At 44.8% G+C, this 17,904-nt stretch overlaps 1 protein-coding gene and 1 long non-coding RNA gene across 3 annotated transcripts in view; one reads left to right on the top strand and one right to left on the bottom strand.

Moving 5' to 3' along the window:
- The window catches only part of LOC109396315 (uncharacterized), a 68,042-nt gene extending 64,224 nt beyond the window's left edge, over nucleotides 1-3,818 (bottom strand). The window contains exon 1 of the long non-coding RNA XR_002126829.1: nucleotides 3,701-3,818. This is a non-coding gene — a long non-coding RNA (uncharacterized LOC109396315). The remainder of the gene's footprint in view (nucleotides 1-3,700) is intronic.
- A 125-nt stretch (nucleotides 3,819-3,943) lies between these two features.
- The window catches only part of BMAL2 (basic helix-loop-helix ARNT like 2), a 77,657-nt gene continuing 63,696 nt past the window's right edge, over nucleotides 3,944-17,904 (top strand). For both annotated transcript variants that reach the window (XM_019668059.1, XM_019668058.1), the window contains exon 1: nucleotides 3,944-4,192. In XM_019668059.1, coding sequence (XP_019523604.1) covers nucleotides 3,955-4,192 — 238 coding nt within the window. In that variant the 5' untranslated portion in view covers nucleotides 3,944-3,954. The remainder of the gene's footprint in view (nucleotides 4,193-17,904) is intronic.

Genomic DNA, 17,904 nt, shown 5'->3' with positions numbered 1-17,904 from the left:
GGAAAATAAGCAATAACTCCATGTATAAAGAGATGTCTGCACAACTATTTCCTCATTCTTGTCCTAAGTTTTGTTCCTCCCTCTGTTATTTCTCAAAATTTTATTGCTACTTCTGTCCTCTGACTTGTAAAAATACTCAGGCACATACACAACTTACCCGCTACAACAACCTGGGCTTCAGAAAATTCATTTTGACACTTTGCAGCAATATTTCCTAAAGAACTCCGAGCAACTGTTTCAAAATCAACGAGGGAGCTTATTTGAAATAAAGATTTAGTGTGTCTCACCCCAGACCTACTAAATCAGAGAATCGTGGGGGTTCGGCTGAAAGTACACATTGTCATGCATAGGCAACTTTGGGAACTGCCGAGCTAAGGGAAAAGGAGAGAGGTTGGACTTTCCCAAAACGAAATAATCCTGCTTCAGTGATTGTCATGAAAAACATCTACATGAAGTAAGGGACGCACAGTAAGTGGAGTACAAAAATCAGTGCTTACAGGAAGCGCTGGCACATTGCAGGCGCTCTGGAAGTATTTGTGAACAAATGAATTAATATATTCTGTGGGTGGCCCTACTTTCCATTGAAGTCCAATCTAAAAATGTTTTCACTTTTAATTAAAAACATGAATCAGTTCTAAAAGCATTGAAAAGGAATGTAGCTTTTGCTAAAGTTTATTTTCCAGAAAAGTAATGTGAGTTTGCATTACACAATGAAACTCCCCAAATACCCTTTAAAGGTTTTTCTTAAATTTCCACTCCCTATGGCAGCTGCCCCCAAAACCTTACCTCTCATGATTACCGTATTTGCCGGCATATAAGACGACTGGGCGTATAAGATGACCCCCTAACATTTCCACTCAAAATACAGAGTTTGTTATATACTCGCCGTATAAGACTACCCCCTCTTCCGCACACCTTCCACACACCAAATAAAAGGTAAAACAATATCAGATTTGATTTCAACATTTTAATTTATATTCAAATGCTTATGACATGCAGGAAAACTGTCACAAGGCTGTATGTAATCAAACATATACATAAAACAGTGCAAGTTTATTACCGGTAAACATACCGGTAATTCACTAAAGAAAACACACTCTATAGACTGGTACCGTAGATGCTTCTCAGGAACATAGGCAAGCAGCCCACAACCTAGAGGGACTGTCAATGATAGAAGTAAGATAACAAATAGAGGGAGAGAGCAAGTGCCGGGCAAGTCCCTAGCAAGTTTGCTGGCGTGACAGTTTCCCCTTAAAAGCGATTTTGCGCTACCATACTGGGTGTATGGTCGGCTGTGTGCGATTTTGCGAGTGTGGTAAAATCGCATAACAGCCGAGCATACACCCAGCAGCGCTGCTGATGCCTGAACGGTATGTGGAATGAAGTGGGCGGGCATCGGGAGGCCACTATGGCACGGGGCAAGCACTATGGGCAGTCTATCTGAAGTGTACCTGGCGTATAAGACGACCCCCCACTTGGAGGCATATTTTTCAGGGCCAAAAAATCGTCTTATACGCTGGCAAATACGGTATACCCTCCTGCAATTACCTTCTCTGCTTCTCTTCTTCATAGGCCAAGCTGATCCCTCTCAACACGTTTGGCCTCCATTCTCCTGACTAATCTCCCTCATCAACCTGCTCGGCAAATCCATGAATCCTCCCCAGTATTCACTCTCCATAGAATGCTGGGTGGGGGGTGAAGGGAGCAGGGAAGAAGGGTAGTTTAAATATTAATGATTTAGTTACATTCCCCCAACACTTAGGAACTGATTAATGGGTAGTTATTTATATTTATGCATCATTGGAAATAACATAGTATCTTCTTTCAACTTACCTACACTCTGAAGCAGGTGGGTTGTTTTTGTTTTTTGTCCTGGACCAACTAAAAATATCTAAGTGGCCAATAAACCCCCAAACTAATTACATTATTACAATCCCAGCAGGAGGCTTACAAGTGTAAGAGTTTGTAGTGTGTGAGGCAGTGGTTCCTAATTCCAGGACTGTTGTTGCCTGAGTAGTTGGCAGTGAAACAAAATTAACGAACACATTCAATTAACTCTAGGATTGGCGATAATTCCTAAAGAGCAAAGCTGTTCCTGGGCTTTTGGCAAGGAAACCACATTGACCAGAAAGAACTGTTCATGTGTTCCCCTTATGTTTCAAATCACATTTGTTACATTTTGCCCAAGGAGAAAAGGTGAGAAAACAACTGGTTGGAAATGAGAGATCCATCTGTCAAGATACTGTGTGGCTCTCTATCTCTGTCCTATCCTATGAGGTATAATAGAACTGTTTTTTGTCTTTTTATAAATCATATCTTAGAAAATAAAGCTCCAGAGCATAAGGAAAAAGCACCAAGTAGGATTTAAACTTCAGCAATAACACTATGAGAGTGTTTTGCCTCCTGACTCTGGTGGGTCTCTTTCTGCGCATAATAATACTTCCTGCTATCACATTAAGTTCTGGATTCCTTCTCTCTGGCTTTCTGGCTTTTGGTGGAAGTGAATCATTTCTAAGAAATGAGAACTGCAGTGATTCATGCGCAAGGTTATTGGACACCACGGTATGAACTATGAAGGAGATCTGACTTTTACTGTCTGGTTTCTACCATCTACTGAGTGACCCTGGCCAAACTACTCACATCTCAGAACCTCTGTTGTGCCTACCGATAGCACAAAGAACTATAGGTGTTCAACCACCTCTCAAAAAGTAGTTGTGAGGCTCACATGGAGATGAGAAGGGGAAAATGCTTTCTAAGCAAGACAATGTATATAGTCTGTGCTGTACATTTTAACCAGGGTCCTAACAATTCTGCTTCACCATTAAGTTGGCATTTAACACATGCTCAGGTCTAAGAGCATCCCCTCACTCCCAAACCCACCCTTGGAAAAACCATCTCAAAACAGTGTACACTTGCCTGGAAAGCTAGGGTTTGAACACGTGCAGGGAACCCTAGGCCAGATTTTAAGACTATCTGGGAACTCTAGGCCAGATTTTAAGACTATCTACTAGGCTCTCTGGAATTTTTCTTTCTGAGCTGCCAGCAGAAGTTGGGTATGGGGGTAGAGTACCACGTTAAAGCTAGTGTGGAGATGTTTCAAAAATGGTTTTAATTAGGATGTGTCTTGGTGTGTTTTATTGAGGGCAGCACAAGTTCTTCGCATCTCCTTCCACCTTCATCAGCATAAAGTCCCGGTCCCCCACTTAAGACTGCAAGAGTCCGGTCAAGCCTGCTTTTCTGCCTGGGTGCACGCTTCCAACTCCTTTGCGCAGGTTCGGCCCTAAGGAGCCCTCAGCACACGTAAGCAGCTAGTTAAGATGCTATAATGAAGAGTCCTGGTAGGATAATTAATAGATTCAGGCTGGTCGAAGCAAAGGTTTAAGTGTTTCTTCTGCGCTTCCTTTCCTCCAGTACGTCTACCAGAAAAACTGTAACCAAGGACTGGTGGGCGGGCAGCGAAACGGTATTCCGCATAGGATGGAGGGCTGTCAAGGGATACCCAAAGGATTTTGCTTCTGCATTTACCCAACCGTTGCAGGATCTCAAACGGCTTCCTCCTCTGTAATTAAACCTTCGTCTCTGCAGCGAAGCCCTTCTTCCTTAGGCAGAAGAGAAGGGGACATCTCCCCTGCACCCCACACCGGGGCCTCCCGCCTCCGCAACCCACCTTCCCATGCAACGATCTCCATTCATCCTTTACCTTTGCCAGAAGAGGAAGAACGCCAACCTTTGGAACACTCAGACCATGCCTCTTAAAGTGATCCTGGAACCTGTTTTAAATGGGCCGGTTTCCAGAAAGGCTCAAGGTGCTACCTCGCCAGCCTTGCCGCACTTTGCCTCCCGCCGCGGGGTGGGCGGTGCGGTGCGCACTGTGACTCCGCCCCGCGCCGGGCCTCTTTCTCCCGCCCCCGCCCCGCGGCGCCCAGACTGGCTGGCGGGCGAGCCCCAGTCCGCATGCTCTGCGGCCGCGGCCGGCGGGCGGCGAGTGGACGCTGGCTGCGTGTCCGGGGGCTGCGGTGGCGGCAGCCACGGCACCTGACGCGGCCCCGCGTGTGCACGCGCCCCCGCTCCGGGGTCGCCGCCTGGGCCAGCGCTGGGCGGGCCCGCACCTTTCGATGCTGCCAGACCTGGGGCTGCGGAGCCGGCCTGTTGGCTCCCGCGATGGCGGCGGAAGAGGAGACTGCGGTGAGAGGTGAGGTTGCGGGCGGGCGTCCCCAGGTGGGGGCTCGGGGCCGGACGCTTAGGGGGCGCCGGTGGCCGGGCTGGGGAGCGAGCCGCCGGTGCGGCGTCGCCAGGTGGGCGCGCCTTGCTGGGGGCTCTCCTCCGGCCCGGCATCGCCTTGGATTGGCTTCGGAGCCAAGGTCGTTCCTGGAGGCACAGGTGCGGCGCAGCGCCCCGCGCGCCCTCCCCGGGGGCGGGGGGCGGGGAGTGACGCGGACGATCGCCGCCGGCTTTCGGCCTGCCAGCAGCCTGCAGCCCGGTTTCTTTGCCCCGGGCTGGACGTTGTGACGAAGGTGAGCTGGCGAGGGACCATCCACCAGGTGATGGCGAGCCGCCGCCTTCCGCCGACCACCAAGGGCCCACATCGCAGCCTGCAGGGACTGCTGCGTGGGCTTGTTCGATTTCATCTTTTGTAGAAACCAGTTGTCATTAGCCATGGAAGAGGCTCGGGTTCTGCGAGCCCATCCACTCTGAACTGGAAATCCTTCCATGCCCCGCTTCAAAACCGGCCCCGCCTCGGGCCGGGCAGGTGGGCAGCCGGGCAGGTGAGCGCGTGACGCTGGCTCATCGTATTCCTCACGCTAGAAAGCGACAGCCCTGCCCAAGCGAGAGGCGGCTCGCGTCTTTTACCCCTACAGCTTTAGGAAAGCCACCGGTGGAGTTGGTTTGGTTTGTTTTTCTACTTTTGCGGAGTTTTTGTGACTTCAGTTTGGAAACGCTGCCACGTCTTTTTCCTCTCTCGAGTATTCACTGGCAGCATTGTCCGGTCTCTTTCTTGGGACTGCTCACAGTTATGGGATGATCATACTATATATCTGTTATTTAAGACAAATGGGAGGCGGAAATAATTAGCGGGAGACTGGCAGAGAGAGAAGTTGTTCAGGGACGCAGTTGATAAAATTTCCACTTTCCTTTCGGGATGTGGTAATTAGTTTAGATTCTTCTCTGAAATACAGCGATAAAAAGGTGCTTTTGAAAATCTAATTTGGGAATTTGGATCATAGAGAGATTGCCAAAATTCTGTCGTTTGAATAGTTCAAGTATTTCTGGACGATATAAAGATGTAAGCACTGTTCTGAGTATGTATAGTGTTAAGCTGGTGCGCCCTGTCTGCTCTAGGCCGTTACTTAGCTCAGCCCTTTACTTGTCACCAGGTTATTTACCCTTAGCTTTCTTCATTTGTAACATGGGGATAATTACAGCATCTATCTTATAGTATTCTTTTGATTAAATGAGATATAAATGCATGTAAACATATATAAAGTGCTTAGTCTAATACTTGGGAAATAGTTAAGTGTTCCATAAACATTAGCTTAATATAGTTAGCCTGATATATATTTACAGCTCCAATTTGCTTTGTGAAATTAATAAATCTTATCTAATCCATTAAGAAAGTGTGATTCCACACAAGTTAAAATTAGCCAAATTGAAATCATACTTAGGCTTTATTGAAAAAAAAAAAACCGTGAAAATGCACCTACTAATAAAAAAGGCAGCTTTTACAAGGTAAGTCTTACGGACTTAGGACAAGTTTTTGGACAAGTAGTTGATGGCTATTTTGTAGTTGAATAACAAATATGAACTTGGGAATGGCCAAAATTAATCCTTCTTAGGTAAGAGTATCAAGTTTCAGTAGAGCCTGGGAGGGCAGCATTTATTGAGGTCCTATTATTATGTACCAGGCATTTCATAAGGGATACCTTACTTAGTCTCACAGCAGCCCTGTGATGTAGATTGGCATTATCTCCATTTCACAGATGGAAGAGGCTGGCCCACAGTTACACAGGTAGAAAGTGTCAAAACTGCACCTACAATGTGTGGCTCCTGCCCACGCTGCTTTCCTTTCTTTCCTGTCTCACTGGGTGGTGCTCATGAGCAATGTGCTTACTTCCAGACACCCTTTATTGAAAAAGGGTGAAAAAAATATTGTTACAAGTTCCCCCATCCCTGGAGGGAAAAACAAAACAGTTTTCTGTATCAGAATCCAGAGCCATGTTACCTTACACAAAATCCCTGCAGATTCCTTTTTTCAAGGCATTAAGGCCCTTGTGATATAATAAAAATCTAAAACTGGAAAACCTCCCATAGTTTGGTTACTCTCCTGGCTTTGAAGATAACCACCGAAAATTAGCTGGTGCCTAACATAATTGCCTGCCTTCTTCCTTTCTTAAACAGGCTTATGGTCAACAGCAAAATTCAGCAAGCTGACAAGTGACTAGGCATCCTCCTGGTAAATGGTTCCAGAAACTCTGGAGTTGGGGAGATTGCAGTTGTGGGGAGAGGGAGAGCAGCACATCTCCCAGACTGGCTGCCAGAGATGGTCTTGGGTGGAGGCTTTTGTGGGTCAGCTTTCTCTCCTTCTCTTTTCTTAATCACCACAAGTTCTCGCCTGTGATGTTATCAGACCCAACTCTTGAGGTGTAATTCTGCAGCTAGAGTGGCTTAAGTTCATTTATGTGACTCAGAAATCAAAAGTCATGTCCCAGTCAGCTTTGCATAAGCTACTGTTCCTGGCCTGGAGCCTTAGGCAAAGTTTCAGCCTGGATTGCATTACTCGACATAAACCAGAATGGGTTAAAATTGCTTTTCACATGTTTCAGGGGGGAGGACCAAGAGAGGAGGAGAGATAGAGGGAAGGGAGAAGGGGGTGAAGAGCCAGGGGAGAATGGAAGTGGAAGAGGTGAGAGACACAGAGATGGAAAAGGGAAGGAAAATGAGAGAGCAGAAGAAAAGGAACCCTGGGGAAAAGAGGGAGTGGAGGAAGAGGGATGAGGAGGGATGGAGGTGAGGAGAGAAGGGAGGGAGTTCCACGCCAGGAAAAAACAAAAACCGATTGAATGTTTAAACTATCTAGGGAAAGCCAAAATATTAGTATAGGTAACTATAGTGATTTCACTTTACTTTTTTTCTCATGGCGATGTTCTAAAAAGCATGGTCTCTTTCTATTCTGTGAATATTGATATTGATTAGATACATCCTTTCGAAATCTCTCCCCTTACAGAATGTTTATGAAATTATGAATCCGGTAATAACATTTCACTCTGGGAGCCCTCATCTCAGTTGTCCCATTCAGTTGAAGACCTCCAGTTTTCCACAGTGGCAGCTGACTTGCTGACTTGCCTAGGATCTGGTCATTAGTCAGCATCTGCACTGTCATCAGCATTATCAGGGACTCAGGGAGCCAGGTGCCCTGTAAGAGACGAGTATACCTGAGACATCTGCTTGCTCTGGGTGGCAGTGGTTTCCTGTCCTGTTTTTTGCAAGCCTGCTTACTGGTGTTCCCCTAAAAACCCCAGCCCTTCTGTAGCCCCCCACCTCACCTAGTGCCTGTCTCTTTCCCAGGGGCAGGAGGCTGTGAGAAATTAGAAAAACCGACAATTGAAGCTTTTAGTGCATCTGGGACCACAGGGGAAAGTTGTTTTCTGTGGTAGCGGGTGGTTTTGGATATTTACTGATCACTTATGAAGCACTTAGCTATACATGCCCTCCTTGCAGTCCTCCAACCTGTTTTCTCCTCTTACGTGGGTGAAGTCACATTTAGTGGTCTCTGACACATTGCGATGCATATTATATCACTTTAGGCTATACTACCTCATTTTTCTCACTCCCAGTTTTTAAACTTAAAATATTTTTAAACTTCTTAAAATATTTAAATCAGCCCAGTTATCGAATATAAAAATTCTCATTTGAAAATACTTAAGTGTCAGTTGGCATGAGAGGACATTGTCATTTATCTAAGTAAATTATTGGTATTTAGTTTCTTTAGTCTTTAATCTTATGGTTTAAATCTCCAGATAACATCATTACAGACAGATAAAAATGAAGAAGGCTGAAGGAAAAGGAAATGTAGAGAGAATCGGTCTTTCACTTGACAGTTTGCATTATTGGATATTTGTAATTGAGGGTCAAGATCATTGTCATAAAAGGTTAATTTCAAATACATTCAAAATGTTTTACTTGCAATATTTCTTTTTTTTTTTTTTTTTAGCTGAGCCATCCTGCTACCTGTTGGCAGCTCAGCAGCTGCTCAGCTCGGGCTGGATTCGAACCGCTATTGCTCAGAGCTCAAACTCTTGAGCAAGCTCTTAACCAACTGAGCCACTCGGCCAGCCCCCCATTTTTTTTTTTTAAGTAGATAAGAAATGTACTTTACCATACTTTCCAAGCACATCACAGGGAAAGTGGACACTCATCCACTGTCTTTCTCTTTCAAAACATCTCATCTTTGTATGTCCTCGCCTCAGTTATGTTAGGGAGCCTCCTTTTCCCCATGTGGCGTAAACTCGCCTATCTTCAGGCTGTTGGCTGCTCCTGGAATGCCACTGCCCTCCCTCTGCTGGTGTCTGTGGAAGTCTGTTGTTGTCACGGAAGCTGGGCTGGTGTCCCTCTGTTTTTATCTGCTGAGGAGGAGGCATCTGTGTAGGAACATCAGCCTGAGCTTTGGAACTGGGCCACTGGGAGTGTGATTGCCCATTTGATTATTTCCTAGCTGTGTTACCTTGGTCAAGTTCTTTAACTTCTCTAAGCCCCAACTTCCTTATTTACGAAATGGGGGTAAAAAAAAAAATCTACCTTGGAGGCTTAAGTGGGAATTAGATGAGATGATTACAAATTGTTTATGAAATCTGATCTTGAGGCTTAAGTGGGAATTAGATGAGATGATTACAAATTATTTATGAAATCTGATCTTCAACAAATGATTTTCCCCCTTCTCCTATGAAACCTTCCCAGAACTACCCCTACCCTGTCACCACACCATGGAAATGATTATCCCACTTATTTCCACACTATGATTTTTTTTTTTTTTAGCTGAGCCATCCTGCCACCTGTTGGCAGCGCAGCGGCAGTTCAGCTTGGGCTGGGCATCTAACCGCTGTTGGTCAGAGCTCGCACTCTTGAGTGAGCTCTTAACTAAAACACTATGATTTTTTTTATGTGCCCCTTATATATAACACCTGTACCTGCTTGCCACAAATTATTTAGGTAGGTTTCTTAGCTCTACCCTTGGGTTGCACATTCCTCGGAGAGCAGGGTTGGATCTTACTCATCTTTGCAATCTCCAACTCCTTGCACCTATTACGTGCCTAATAAAGGTCTGTTGATTTTAAATGAATGATGGTTGGTGTGAGGTGTGGACAGGGCTGGTTTCATTCATAAAATATCCATTAAATATGTACTTACTACTGTACTAGGTGAACAGAGATAGAGAAATGGATAAAGCAAGAAAAGCATTGAAGAGCTGCTTATAAAATGTGTTAGACTCGGTGAAAATATTTGTAAGACAAGGTAGAACCTGGTAAAACATATGGTCTCAGTGCTAGGAGTTAGCTGATAGGAGCTCCCCGCCCCGCTCAGCGCTGGGAGAAATTATGCCTAGTTCATGGGGGAGAGACTCACAGAAGGCTTTCAGAGACGGTGCCAACTTCAGCATTGATGGATAGATAGCGAAGAAGGTCTTTCAGGGTAGAGGTTAGCATGGAAATGGGAAGTCATCAGTGACGTGCTTGGAAGAACTGATGTTAGTATTTTTTTTTTTTGGCTCTGGATAGGTAAAGGGGAAAAGGAAAAAATTGACCATGGAAGTCGCATTACTGGAATTGTGGCGACCGCCCCTCCCACATGTGTAACGTGGTAGGACAGCTGACACAGGCAGTGGATTTACCTGCTCTCTGAAAGGAAACATACTTGCATCTACTTTTCAGTCCATGGTCAGCAACAGAGCTTTTACATCGCCTTGAAAAGGCTACTTGTGGCACATTTCTGATTAGAAGGAAAGTCCTGGTTCCTGCCAGGTGATGGGCTATTAAATCTTAGCTTTCACTCCAAGTCCATCTGGGCCGCTTTGTACTCTCCTTCATCCTCTTTTCTTCCTTGAAAAAGTAGCTGCTTATATCTTTATAGCTATTCCATTTTCTTTCTTCTGACAAGCATCCCAAGTACCATTTCATTTATTCCCGCTACAGCCTGTTGGGAAGCAGGCATCTGGCCTCCCAATGTCTGTTCAACATGATGACCTATGTTGTTCCCGTCCCCATTGCTGGTGTCCCCACGATATGGACAGGTGCTCCAGGCGGGCTCTCAGGCCCTCCCATGCAACTCCATGGGACAAATACCCTCAGCTTCACTTCCAACACAAACACTTAGTGAAGGTTTAGAAACCAAAAGGAAACCCGTGAAAAGAGCACTCGTGGAAACACCTATGTGTGATAACATCAGAAGACATCCTTATTTTGATTCAGATGCAGTGCAGAGGATCTCTGGCTCAGAAGTTACTTAAAAGTAGAAGCTCTATATGCTCCAAAATACCTCTTTATCTTTATTTTTTTAGGAGAGGAAAATATAGGGAGAATAGATTGTTGTTGAGCCTATATGCACAGCCATAGGTATTTTACAGAAATACAGACTTTGAAAGATAGAGCAGTATACGATAGACACAATTGAAATTGAACTCTATACCGAGTAGCTATCAGTGGATGTTTAAATGAATAGAAGATTGTAAAGATTGATCATTGTTTTGTCAAAGATCTAAAGAAAAGTTTGATTGAAATATTGCATATGATCTCCAGCCCTACATTTATTTCTCTTATCAGCGTCCTGATTGGAGAACTGGATTTCCTCGCTGAGTTACGGGGTACCCAGAGGTAGGCTGTGCTTGCACTACCATGGAGACAGACACTATTGCATTCTAGCTAGGCCATCTCTTCTTCAGCGAGTCACCCAGGCAACAACACTGACCTAGAAAAGGGAGACCAAACCCAATTCTCCATGCACTCTGGTGCTAGTGGCTTCTTTAGGATAATTCTCCTTTCCTTTAGTTTTCAGGTTGGGTTCAACTAGCATTTCTGGCTTGTCAATTCCTTTAGACAGTAACTATAGCTGCCCCTGGGGCATGTGTTCGCAAAACAGTCTGATTTTAGAAGGGTATGCAAAGTCATATCTCAGATTTTATTTTATTTTATTTTATTTTTTTAAGATTTTTATTGGGGAATTGGGGGGATGGGAACAGTGCTGGGGAATTGGGGGAAGGGGAACAGTCTAGTTGTGGAGGACGTTGCCTCACTGGCCCAAGTTGGCACCATCATTGCGCTCTTCCCGGGCGAGGCACATCAGTCGCCGGCTTCTGGACGGCCGCTCACTGCAGCTGCTGGCCGCTCACGGTAGCCCATGGCAACCCACTGCCACAGGAACTGCAGCGTACGCCGTCGCCGGTGACTCACAGCAGCCCAGCTCCAGGTTGAGCTGTTGTTCAGCATCTTAGCTGTAGAGGGCAGCGTCACTGGCCCTCATATGTGGGATCTGAACCGGGGCCCTCTGGCGTCCCAAGCCAGTTCTTAACCATCGCGCCACTCGGCCAGCCCCATATCTCAGATTTTAGCAGGCACCTAGGACAAATTATTTTTTAAGGGATTTATAAATAATTTTTTATTAGCTATTCGTCTGCGAGCAGTTTTAGATTCTGATCATTATTATAACTGTGGCATGTTATGCTGAGATAGTGTTAAAGTCATAAATGTCACTTTGGGTTTCAGTATACATATAAATTAACTTTATTGGGGAACAGTGTGTTTTTCCCAGGACCCATCAGCTCCAAGTCAAGTTGTTGTCCTTCAGTCTTTGTTGTGGAGGGTGCAGCTCAGCTCCAAGTCCAGTTGCCATTTTCAGTCTAGTTGTGGGGGGCGCAGTCCACCATCCCATGCAGGAGTCGAACCGGCAACCTTGTTGTTAAGAGCACGCACTCTAACCAATTGATCCATTGGACACCCACTGGCAGCTCAGTAGCAACTCAGCTCAAGTCATTGTCTTCAATCTAGTTGCGGTGGGTGCAGTTCACTGGCCTATGTGGGAATAGAACCAGCTCTAACCAACTGAGCCACCCGGCCACCCAGGTTTCAGTACTTTTTAAGAACTCGTATTATATTTCAGTTTGTGGAACTTTGCCATTTTTCTATTGCAGTGTCAATGCTCCTCCTATCCCATCTTTTTAAAGGGTCTTTATTCTTTCTAGAATAATCACCATTCAGTGAAAAGATACACACATATTTTTGTGAACACTGATGACTATTTTTCTCAGTTATACTGGATGTGTCTCATTTTGTTGACACCATAGATGTCAGGAACCATTGTACATTTTATAGGTTCTGTGTCAAATTTGTCATATCCAGTCATGCCTCATGCCTGTCTAATGTTAATTACGGTATTAGCCTACAGCGTGTCTTCTCTTATAACCTGCAAGGATTGTATTTTCTCGTGTGTCACGATGATGTGGGTGTAGACCATTCAAATCTAAATGTATTTTTGTGCCTTTCAGGAAAACCTGCTGATGCTGAAAATGCTAAACCCTGTATTCTTTTTCACACATGAGGCTCAATCAGGCCTAGGACAAGTTAGGGCCTTTTCCATTTCGATGTGGAGCTGAAATTGTGATGAACTGCTGTTTCTTGCTTCCGCCCATCCCTGGATTAGGTTGTAATGCCTGTGAAATGTTGGCCTTCTCTAGCACAGTCGTCGTCAGGGAAGCATTCTTCAGCGCTTCTGTCACTCGGCTTACATCCTGCTTTCCCACGACTCCTGTTTCCTGACAGTCATCATGGGTGTTTCTGATCCCTCTTTGCCCCATTTCCAAGGCTTAGCATGGATCAATCTCACCCTTTGGTTCCGGTAAATAGTAAATAATCCTGAACCTTGACTGAGTATTTACTATGTGCTAGGTGTCAAAATGCTTTACATGGTATATAATTCATGGACTCCTCAGCAGCTATCAGGTAGGTACTGTTCTTATTTCACATTTCAGATGAGGACCTGGACACACAGGATTTCAGTTCATTGCCCAAGGTAAAGGTTGCATAGTAAGTAACAGGACCAAGGTTTGACCTCAGGCAGACTGGCCTCCAGAGCTTTTATGCTGTTAACCTTTCCTTGGATGCCTGCTAGACATTTGGACGTGGTGCCATTTCTGTGAAGTGCTGATGTCTGCAAGCGAGCATCTGTGGGAGGGAGTTGGGAAGACTGGCCTACTTTTGGCTTGGAGAGAATCTGAGCTCTTTCACCTAATAAGTGTGTGATCTTTGGCATGTGTATCAGTTAGGGCAGAACCAGGAGGAGATTCATTGTATATTAAGAGACTTATTGCAAGGTATTGGCTTATGCAAGTGTTAGGGCAGGCAGGGCAAGACTGGAATCACAGGGCAGGCCCTTTGGAAAGGCAGGCTAGCTCTCTCGGGCCCAGGCTGAAGTGGCTGTCCTTTGGCAGAATTTCTTCCTCAGGGAAGCCTCCACTCTGTTTTTAAGGCCTTTCTACTGATTTAAATTGGTCCCACCCAGATAATCTCGGATAATCTCCCTATTAAGGCCAACTGATTATGGACTTGAATCACATCTACACAATACCTTCACAGCAGCACTTAGATACGTGTTTCACTGAGTACCCAAGGACTGTAGCCACAGCAAAAAGACCATCACGGCAAGTTACTTCTTTTCTCTGAGCCTGTGTCCTCATATGCGAAACCACCACAGTAGGGCTGCGGTGAGGATTGTATAAAGTATGTAAAGGGTATCGTGCCTGGTATGTAAGGATTCAGTAAAACATTAATTTACTTGTGGTGGTGGTGGTGGTGGTGGTGGTGGTGGTGGTGGTGGTGGTGGTGACAGTGACAGCAGTGGTGGCTGTGGTCGCTTCCACAATAGTGACTTAGCCCGTTTTTGTCACGCTCCTGGTCATTCTGGTTCACGGCAGCGGTTGGCTTCCTCACTGGTATCCCTGCCTAAAATGTCTTCTCTCCATCTTTATTTTTTCCTCAAAGCTATAATGGAGTCTGAAATTACTAACTCTCCAACTTTGCAAAAACATCTTACTAAAATTTAGACACACTATGTTTGTAGCTTTCCTCGGTGTTTCAGTGCAACACTACAACTCCTTCCTCTGAAAGTGTCCCCGCTCCTTGCTTGCTAAAAGCTAGTGGGAGGAAGGACTGCCTTCTCAGTGGCATCGAAATTCATTCTTGGTGTGTTTTGTCTCTTTTGAATTTCTGTAGCGATTGAGAGTGGGACATGCCTGAGAACTGTTTCTCCAAAACAGGCTATTATATTTAAGCTCTGTTTCTGTTTCCTCTGTTTGAGCTGCAGTGTAACACCCAGCTGGGCACGTTCTTTCCCACTCTGAGCCCACGTTGCCTCAGCTGTAAGGTGAGTGATTTGGACACGATGGTTTCTTGTGTTCCTTCCCCCCCCCTCTTAATCTTTTATTGCAACGTAGGAAAACAAGATACCTTTTCTCCAAATATTTTATAGGAATTTTTATCTTCAAGAGCAAAACTAGTTTGTTTTTTTTCCAGATCAAAACAGATACTTGGAAGGCAATACTTAATTGTAGCTGAATCAAATAATAAGTTAAAAATTAGCCAAGAAAATCTTCCCTTTCCCCAGTCTATCGGATGGGGAACCATGTGTGAACAGATGAATGAGCTTAGGAACTGTTGTAGTCTATAGGAATGCTATCTTTGTCATTGACTGTCACACGGACAAGTGAGGGGACCATGTACCTCAACACTTCAGGATTGTTTACTAGATTTTGTTCACTGAGATGTGTAAATGATGCCGTCTCCCAGTAATTCTGTCCTTCCTTTACATTTTGCTGCACCTTCCATGAGCACTGAAGCCTTCGGTTAATACTTCGGTAGAACTCCAGGATGCACAGGAAGCTCTATTAGATTTTAAGTGCCATGAAGGAGCCGTCCCTTTGGTCACCGTTGTACTCCCATTCCCAGTAGCACAGTGTCTGCTTCATAGTAGCTTGAAGAGTATTTACCGATGGAACAATACGCAGGATGTTTTAGGACCACAGCTGACAAGTTCCCCTTACCAGGCAACTGTCCCGATAGGGGGACAGGCTGGCTCTTCTCCTACCATCTCCTTTGTACTCGGTTATGCTGCAAACTGGTGAACTGGTTTTTGAGTTCATTCTAAAGTTTAGAAGTCACAAACGCCTGTCTCTCTGAATCCAGCTTCTCCCATTGACACCCGTCCAGTTGGCTTGTGTTCCACCCCGAATGCTGTGTGCTCATGACCAGACACAGAGAGCCTAGTGTATACTGTGCAGGAGAGCCAGGGCACCGGCTCACGTGAAGGCCATCATTAGTGCATAGTCCGTTGGGAGCAATAGAAGCAAATCCTCATCTTACCTCACGCGCACTCTGGTGTACATGTGTCTTTGCACTGAGCAAGCCTGGGAAATACCTGGCCCCTCCTGACTCATAGGAAGGATGTGTCAGGTAGGTAACCAGGTCCCCTCTCGCTCATTTTAGGCACTAGCCATGCAGCGAGCACAGCTTAATCCCTGAGACGCTCTGACACCCTTGCCTTGTTCCCAGTCTTTCTGCTTTCTCCTCCCCAGCCAGTTCAGTTTTCCTATCTGCTGAGTGACTAAGTCCCTTCTCACCTTTTCTATCACTTCCCTGGTGTCACCCTTTTGTTTTCCTCTGTAACTCTCCTGTGGGCGCTCACTCTGCCTCCGCTGTATTTGGTCACAGTGAGTAAACTCCCTGCTGTTCTCTCTTTGGCTTTTTTTGTTCAGTATGCCAGCCAGACGGTTTGAAAGTGTAAATGTCATGCTGGTCACTTTTGCAGATGGCATATTTTGAGGAGGCTTAGTCAATCTGTTAGATAGAGCTGGAATGCAAAAAATATGCTGATAGGATGGTACAGAAGAAGATTAATCTTAACGACAAAAAAGGGCCAGCACCTCAGTATAAAAAATACGCGGACGTGTGAAATGGTAAAGATGTGGCTTAAGAACAGCCTGTAGGAAAGACGGGTTGGGGTCTACCCAAGGAAAGGCCTATTTGGGAGTCAGGGGACTTCCACAGCAGTCCCTCCGCCCTCCATGGCTGGCTGTGTGATAAGGGCAAAGGCCCTCATCAACTGTGGAACTCTGTTTCTGTCTTGGAAAAAGAAGGAGTTAGATACTAGACCATCTGTAATGTCAGTTACAGTTCTAAAGTTATATAAATGAATCAACAGAGTGAAGGCCTGATGTGTAAAACAAAAGCTTATAAATAATGAAAGTATAGTCAGAACATTATCAATAAAAACTCCACTCTCTGTGGACTAGACAACTCCTGGTTGTTGTTCTGTTCCAATCACACCACACAGCAAAGTATTTTTCGCCAAAGTGGGACCAGCTGAGAGCAAGCAGTGCTGACAAGACATTGTAGGGGTAAGGTTTGAAAGAATCACATGGTTTGGTTCAGGAGAGAGAGAAGAATTTAGGACAGATGTGTGGGATGTTATGGTTGTCCAACAAAGTTTGAGGAGTTCTGTACTATGCGTATGTGAGAAGGTAAAACCTCTTTTGAGAAAGTCCAGTTTTACCCATCAGATTCTTTATCAGGACAGGAATTTTCTAACACCTGACTGATACATATTCATTGATTCAACAACTAAACGTCATTTTTAACAATGGCATAGGATTTTACTGAGGGCATTTGTTTTGCCTCCTGTTCATGGCTTTCTCCTAGCCTGAAATACTCAGCCGAAAAAATAATGCTTTTAAATGTTATTCCCTCCCCGCAAACAGAATTAAGTGCCCTTCTCTCTGTATTCTTGCAGCATGAACTTGTACCTCCATCTAGGTCTAATTTCAGTCTGTATTTGGTTTATATGTCTATGCGCCTCTATATGCATAAACATATACAGGATTATAAGCTTCTTGAAAGCAGGTCCTTAATTGGAACCTTTTAAAATAGATCCCTCACCTAGTTTAAGCTCTTAATAAGAACTGTGAAATAATGGAATATTTTAAATTTCTGCTGAGCAAAAGCTTTTTCATAGTTTATGTACAGTACTATCTCTAGATGATGTGTTTCTTGAATCGTGCCGATTCGTACTTCATTTCTATCTATTATGTGACTCAGCATCATACAGTAATATGTCAGTGATAAGAAGCAGGATTTGGTTTCCATTGTCATTTATGAGCACAAACCTATAAAACTGGTTGGTATTCAGACTGCCAAATCCCATATCACACAGTGCCCTTTTCCCAGCAGATAACCGAGTGTATTTTTTCTTCTATGGACTTAAGAACAGTATACAGGAAGTAATGGTAGGAAGTAGGCCTACTTGCTTGTGAAGTAGGAACAGCAGGGAACTGCATATTCCTTACGGTGGGAATTTCACCCTGCCCCAGCAGCCCGGGAAGACGAATCTGGAAGTTCTGGTTTCAGATTCTCTTAGATTCCCTTTTGATTGTTCAGGGTAATGCAATTCATTCTTTCGGTAAACCCTAAACACTTACTGTGTGTCAGGCAGTGTGGTCAGATTTGGGGATAAAAAGATAACATGGTCCTCAAAGCTTTCCAGTCCTGGAGCTTATAGTCTTATAGACGACAAGCTCATAAATCTTTCCTCTGCCTCTTCTGTTGATTCCATGAGCTGAACACCATTTGGAAGCCTGAAGAGGAGGATCTTAATGAAGCAATAAAATGTATCAGAAGCCATACAACTGAAGAGTAAAGGCATTATTTAGCACCAAGAAGGGACACAGCATCACTTCTGTGGTATTCTTGACAAACGTGCTTAACCTGAATTTAGTCATGAGGGAATATCAGACAATTTTAAAATCCGAGGACATTCTATGCAACAACTGCCCAATACCCTTCAGAAATCTCAAAAGCAGAGAGGGCCAAGTAA

This window comes from Hipposideros armiger, unplaced genomic scaffold, assembly GCF_001890085.2.
Source record: "Hipposideros armiger isolate ML-2016 unplaced genomic scaffold, ASM189008v1 scaffold_513, whole genome shotgun sequence".
In the NCBI taxonomy this organism is placed as follows: domain Eukaryota; kingdom Metazoa; phylum Chordata; class Mammalia; order Chiroptera; family Hipposideridae; genus Hipposideros; species Hipposideros armiger.
The sequence above is the reverse complement of the archived record's forward strand: the minus strand, read 5'-3'. Positions and strand labels throughout refer to the sequence as shown.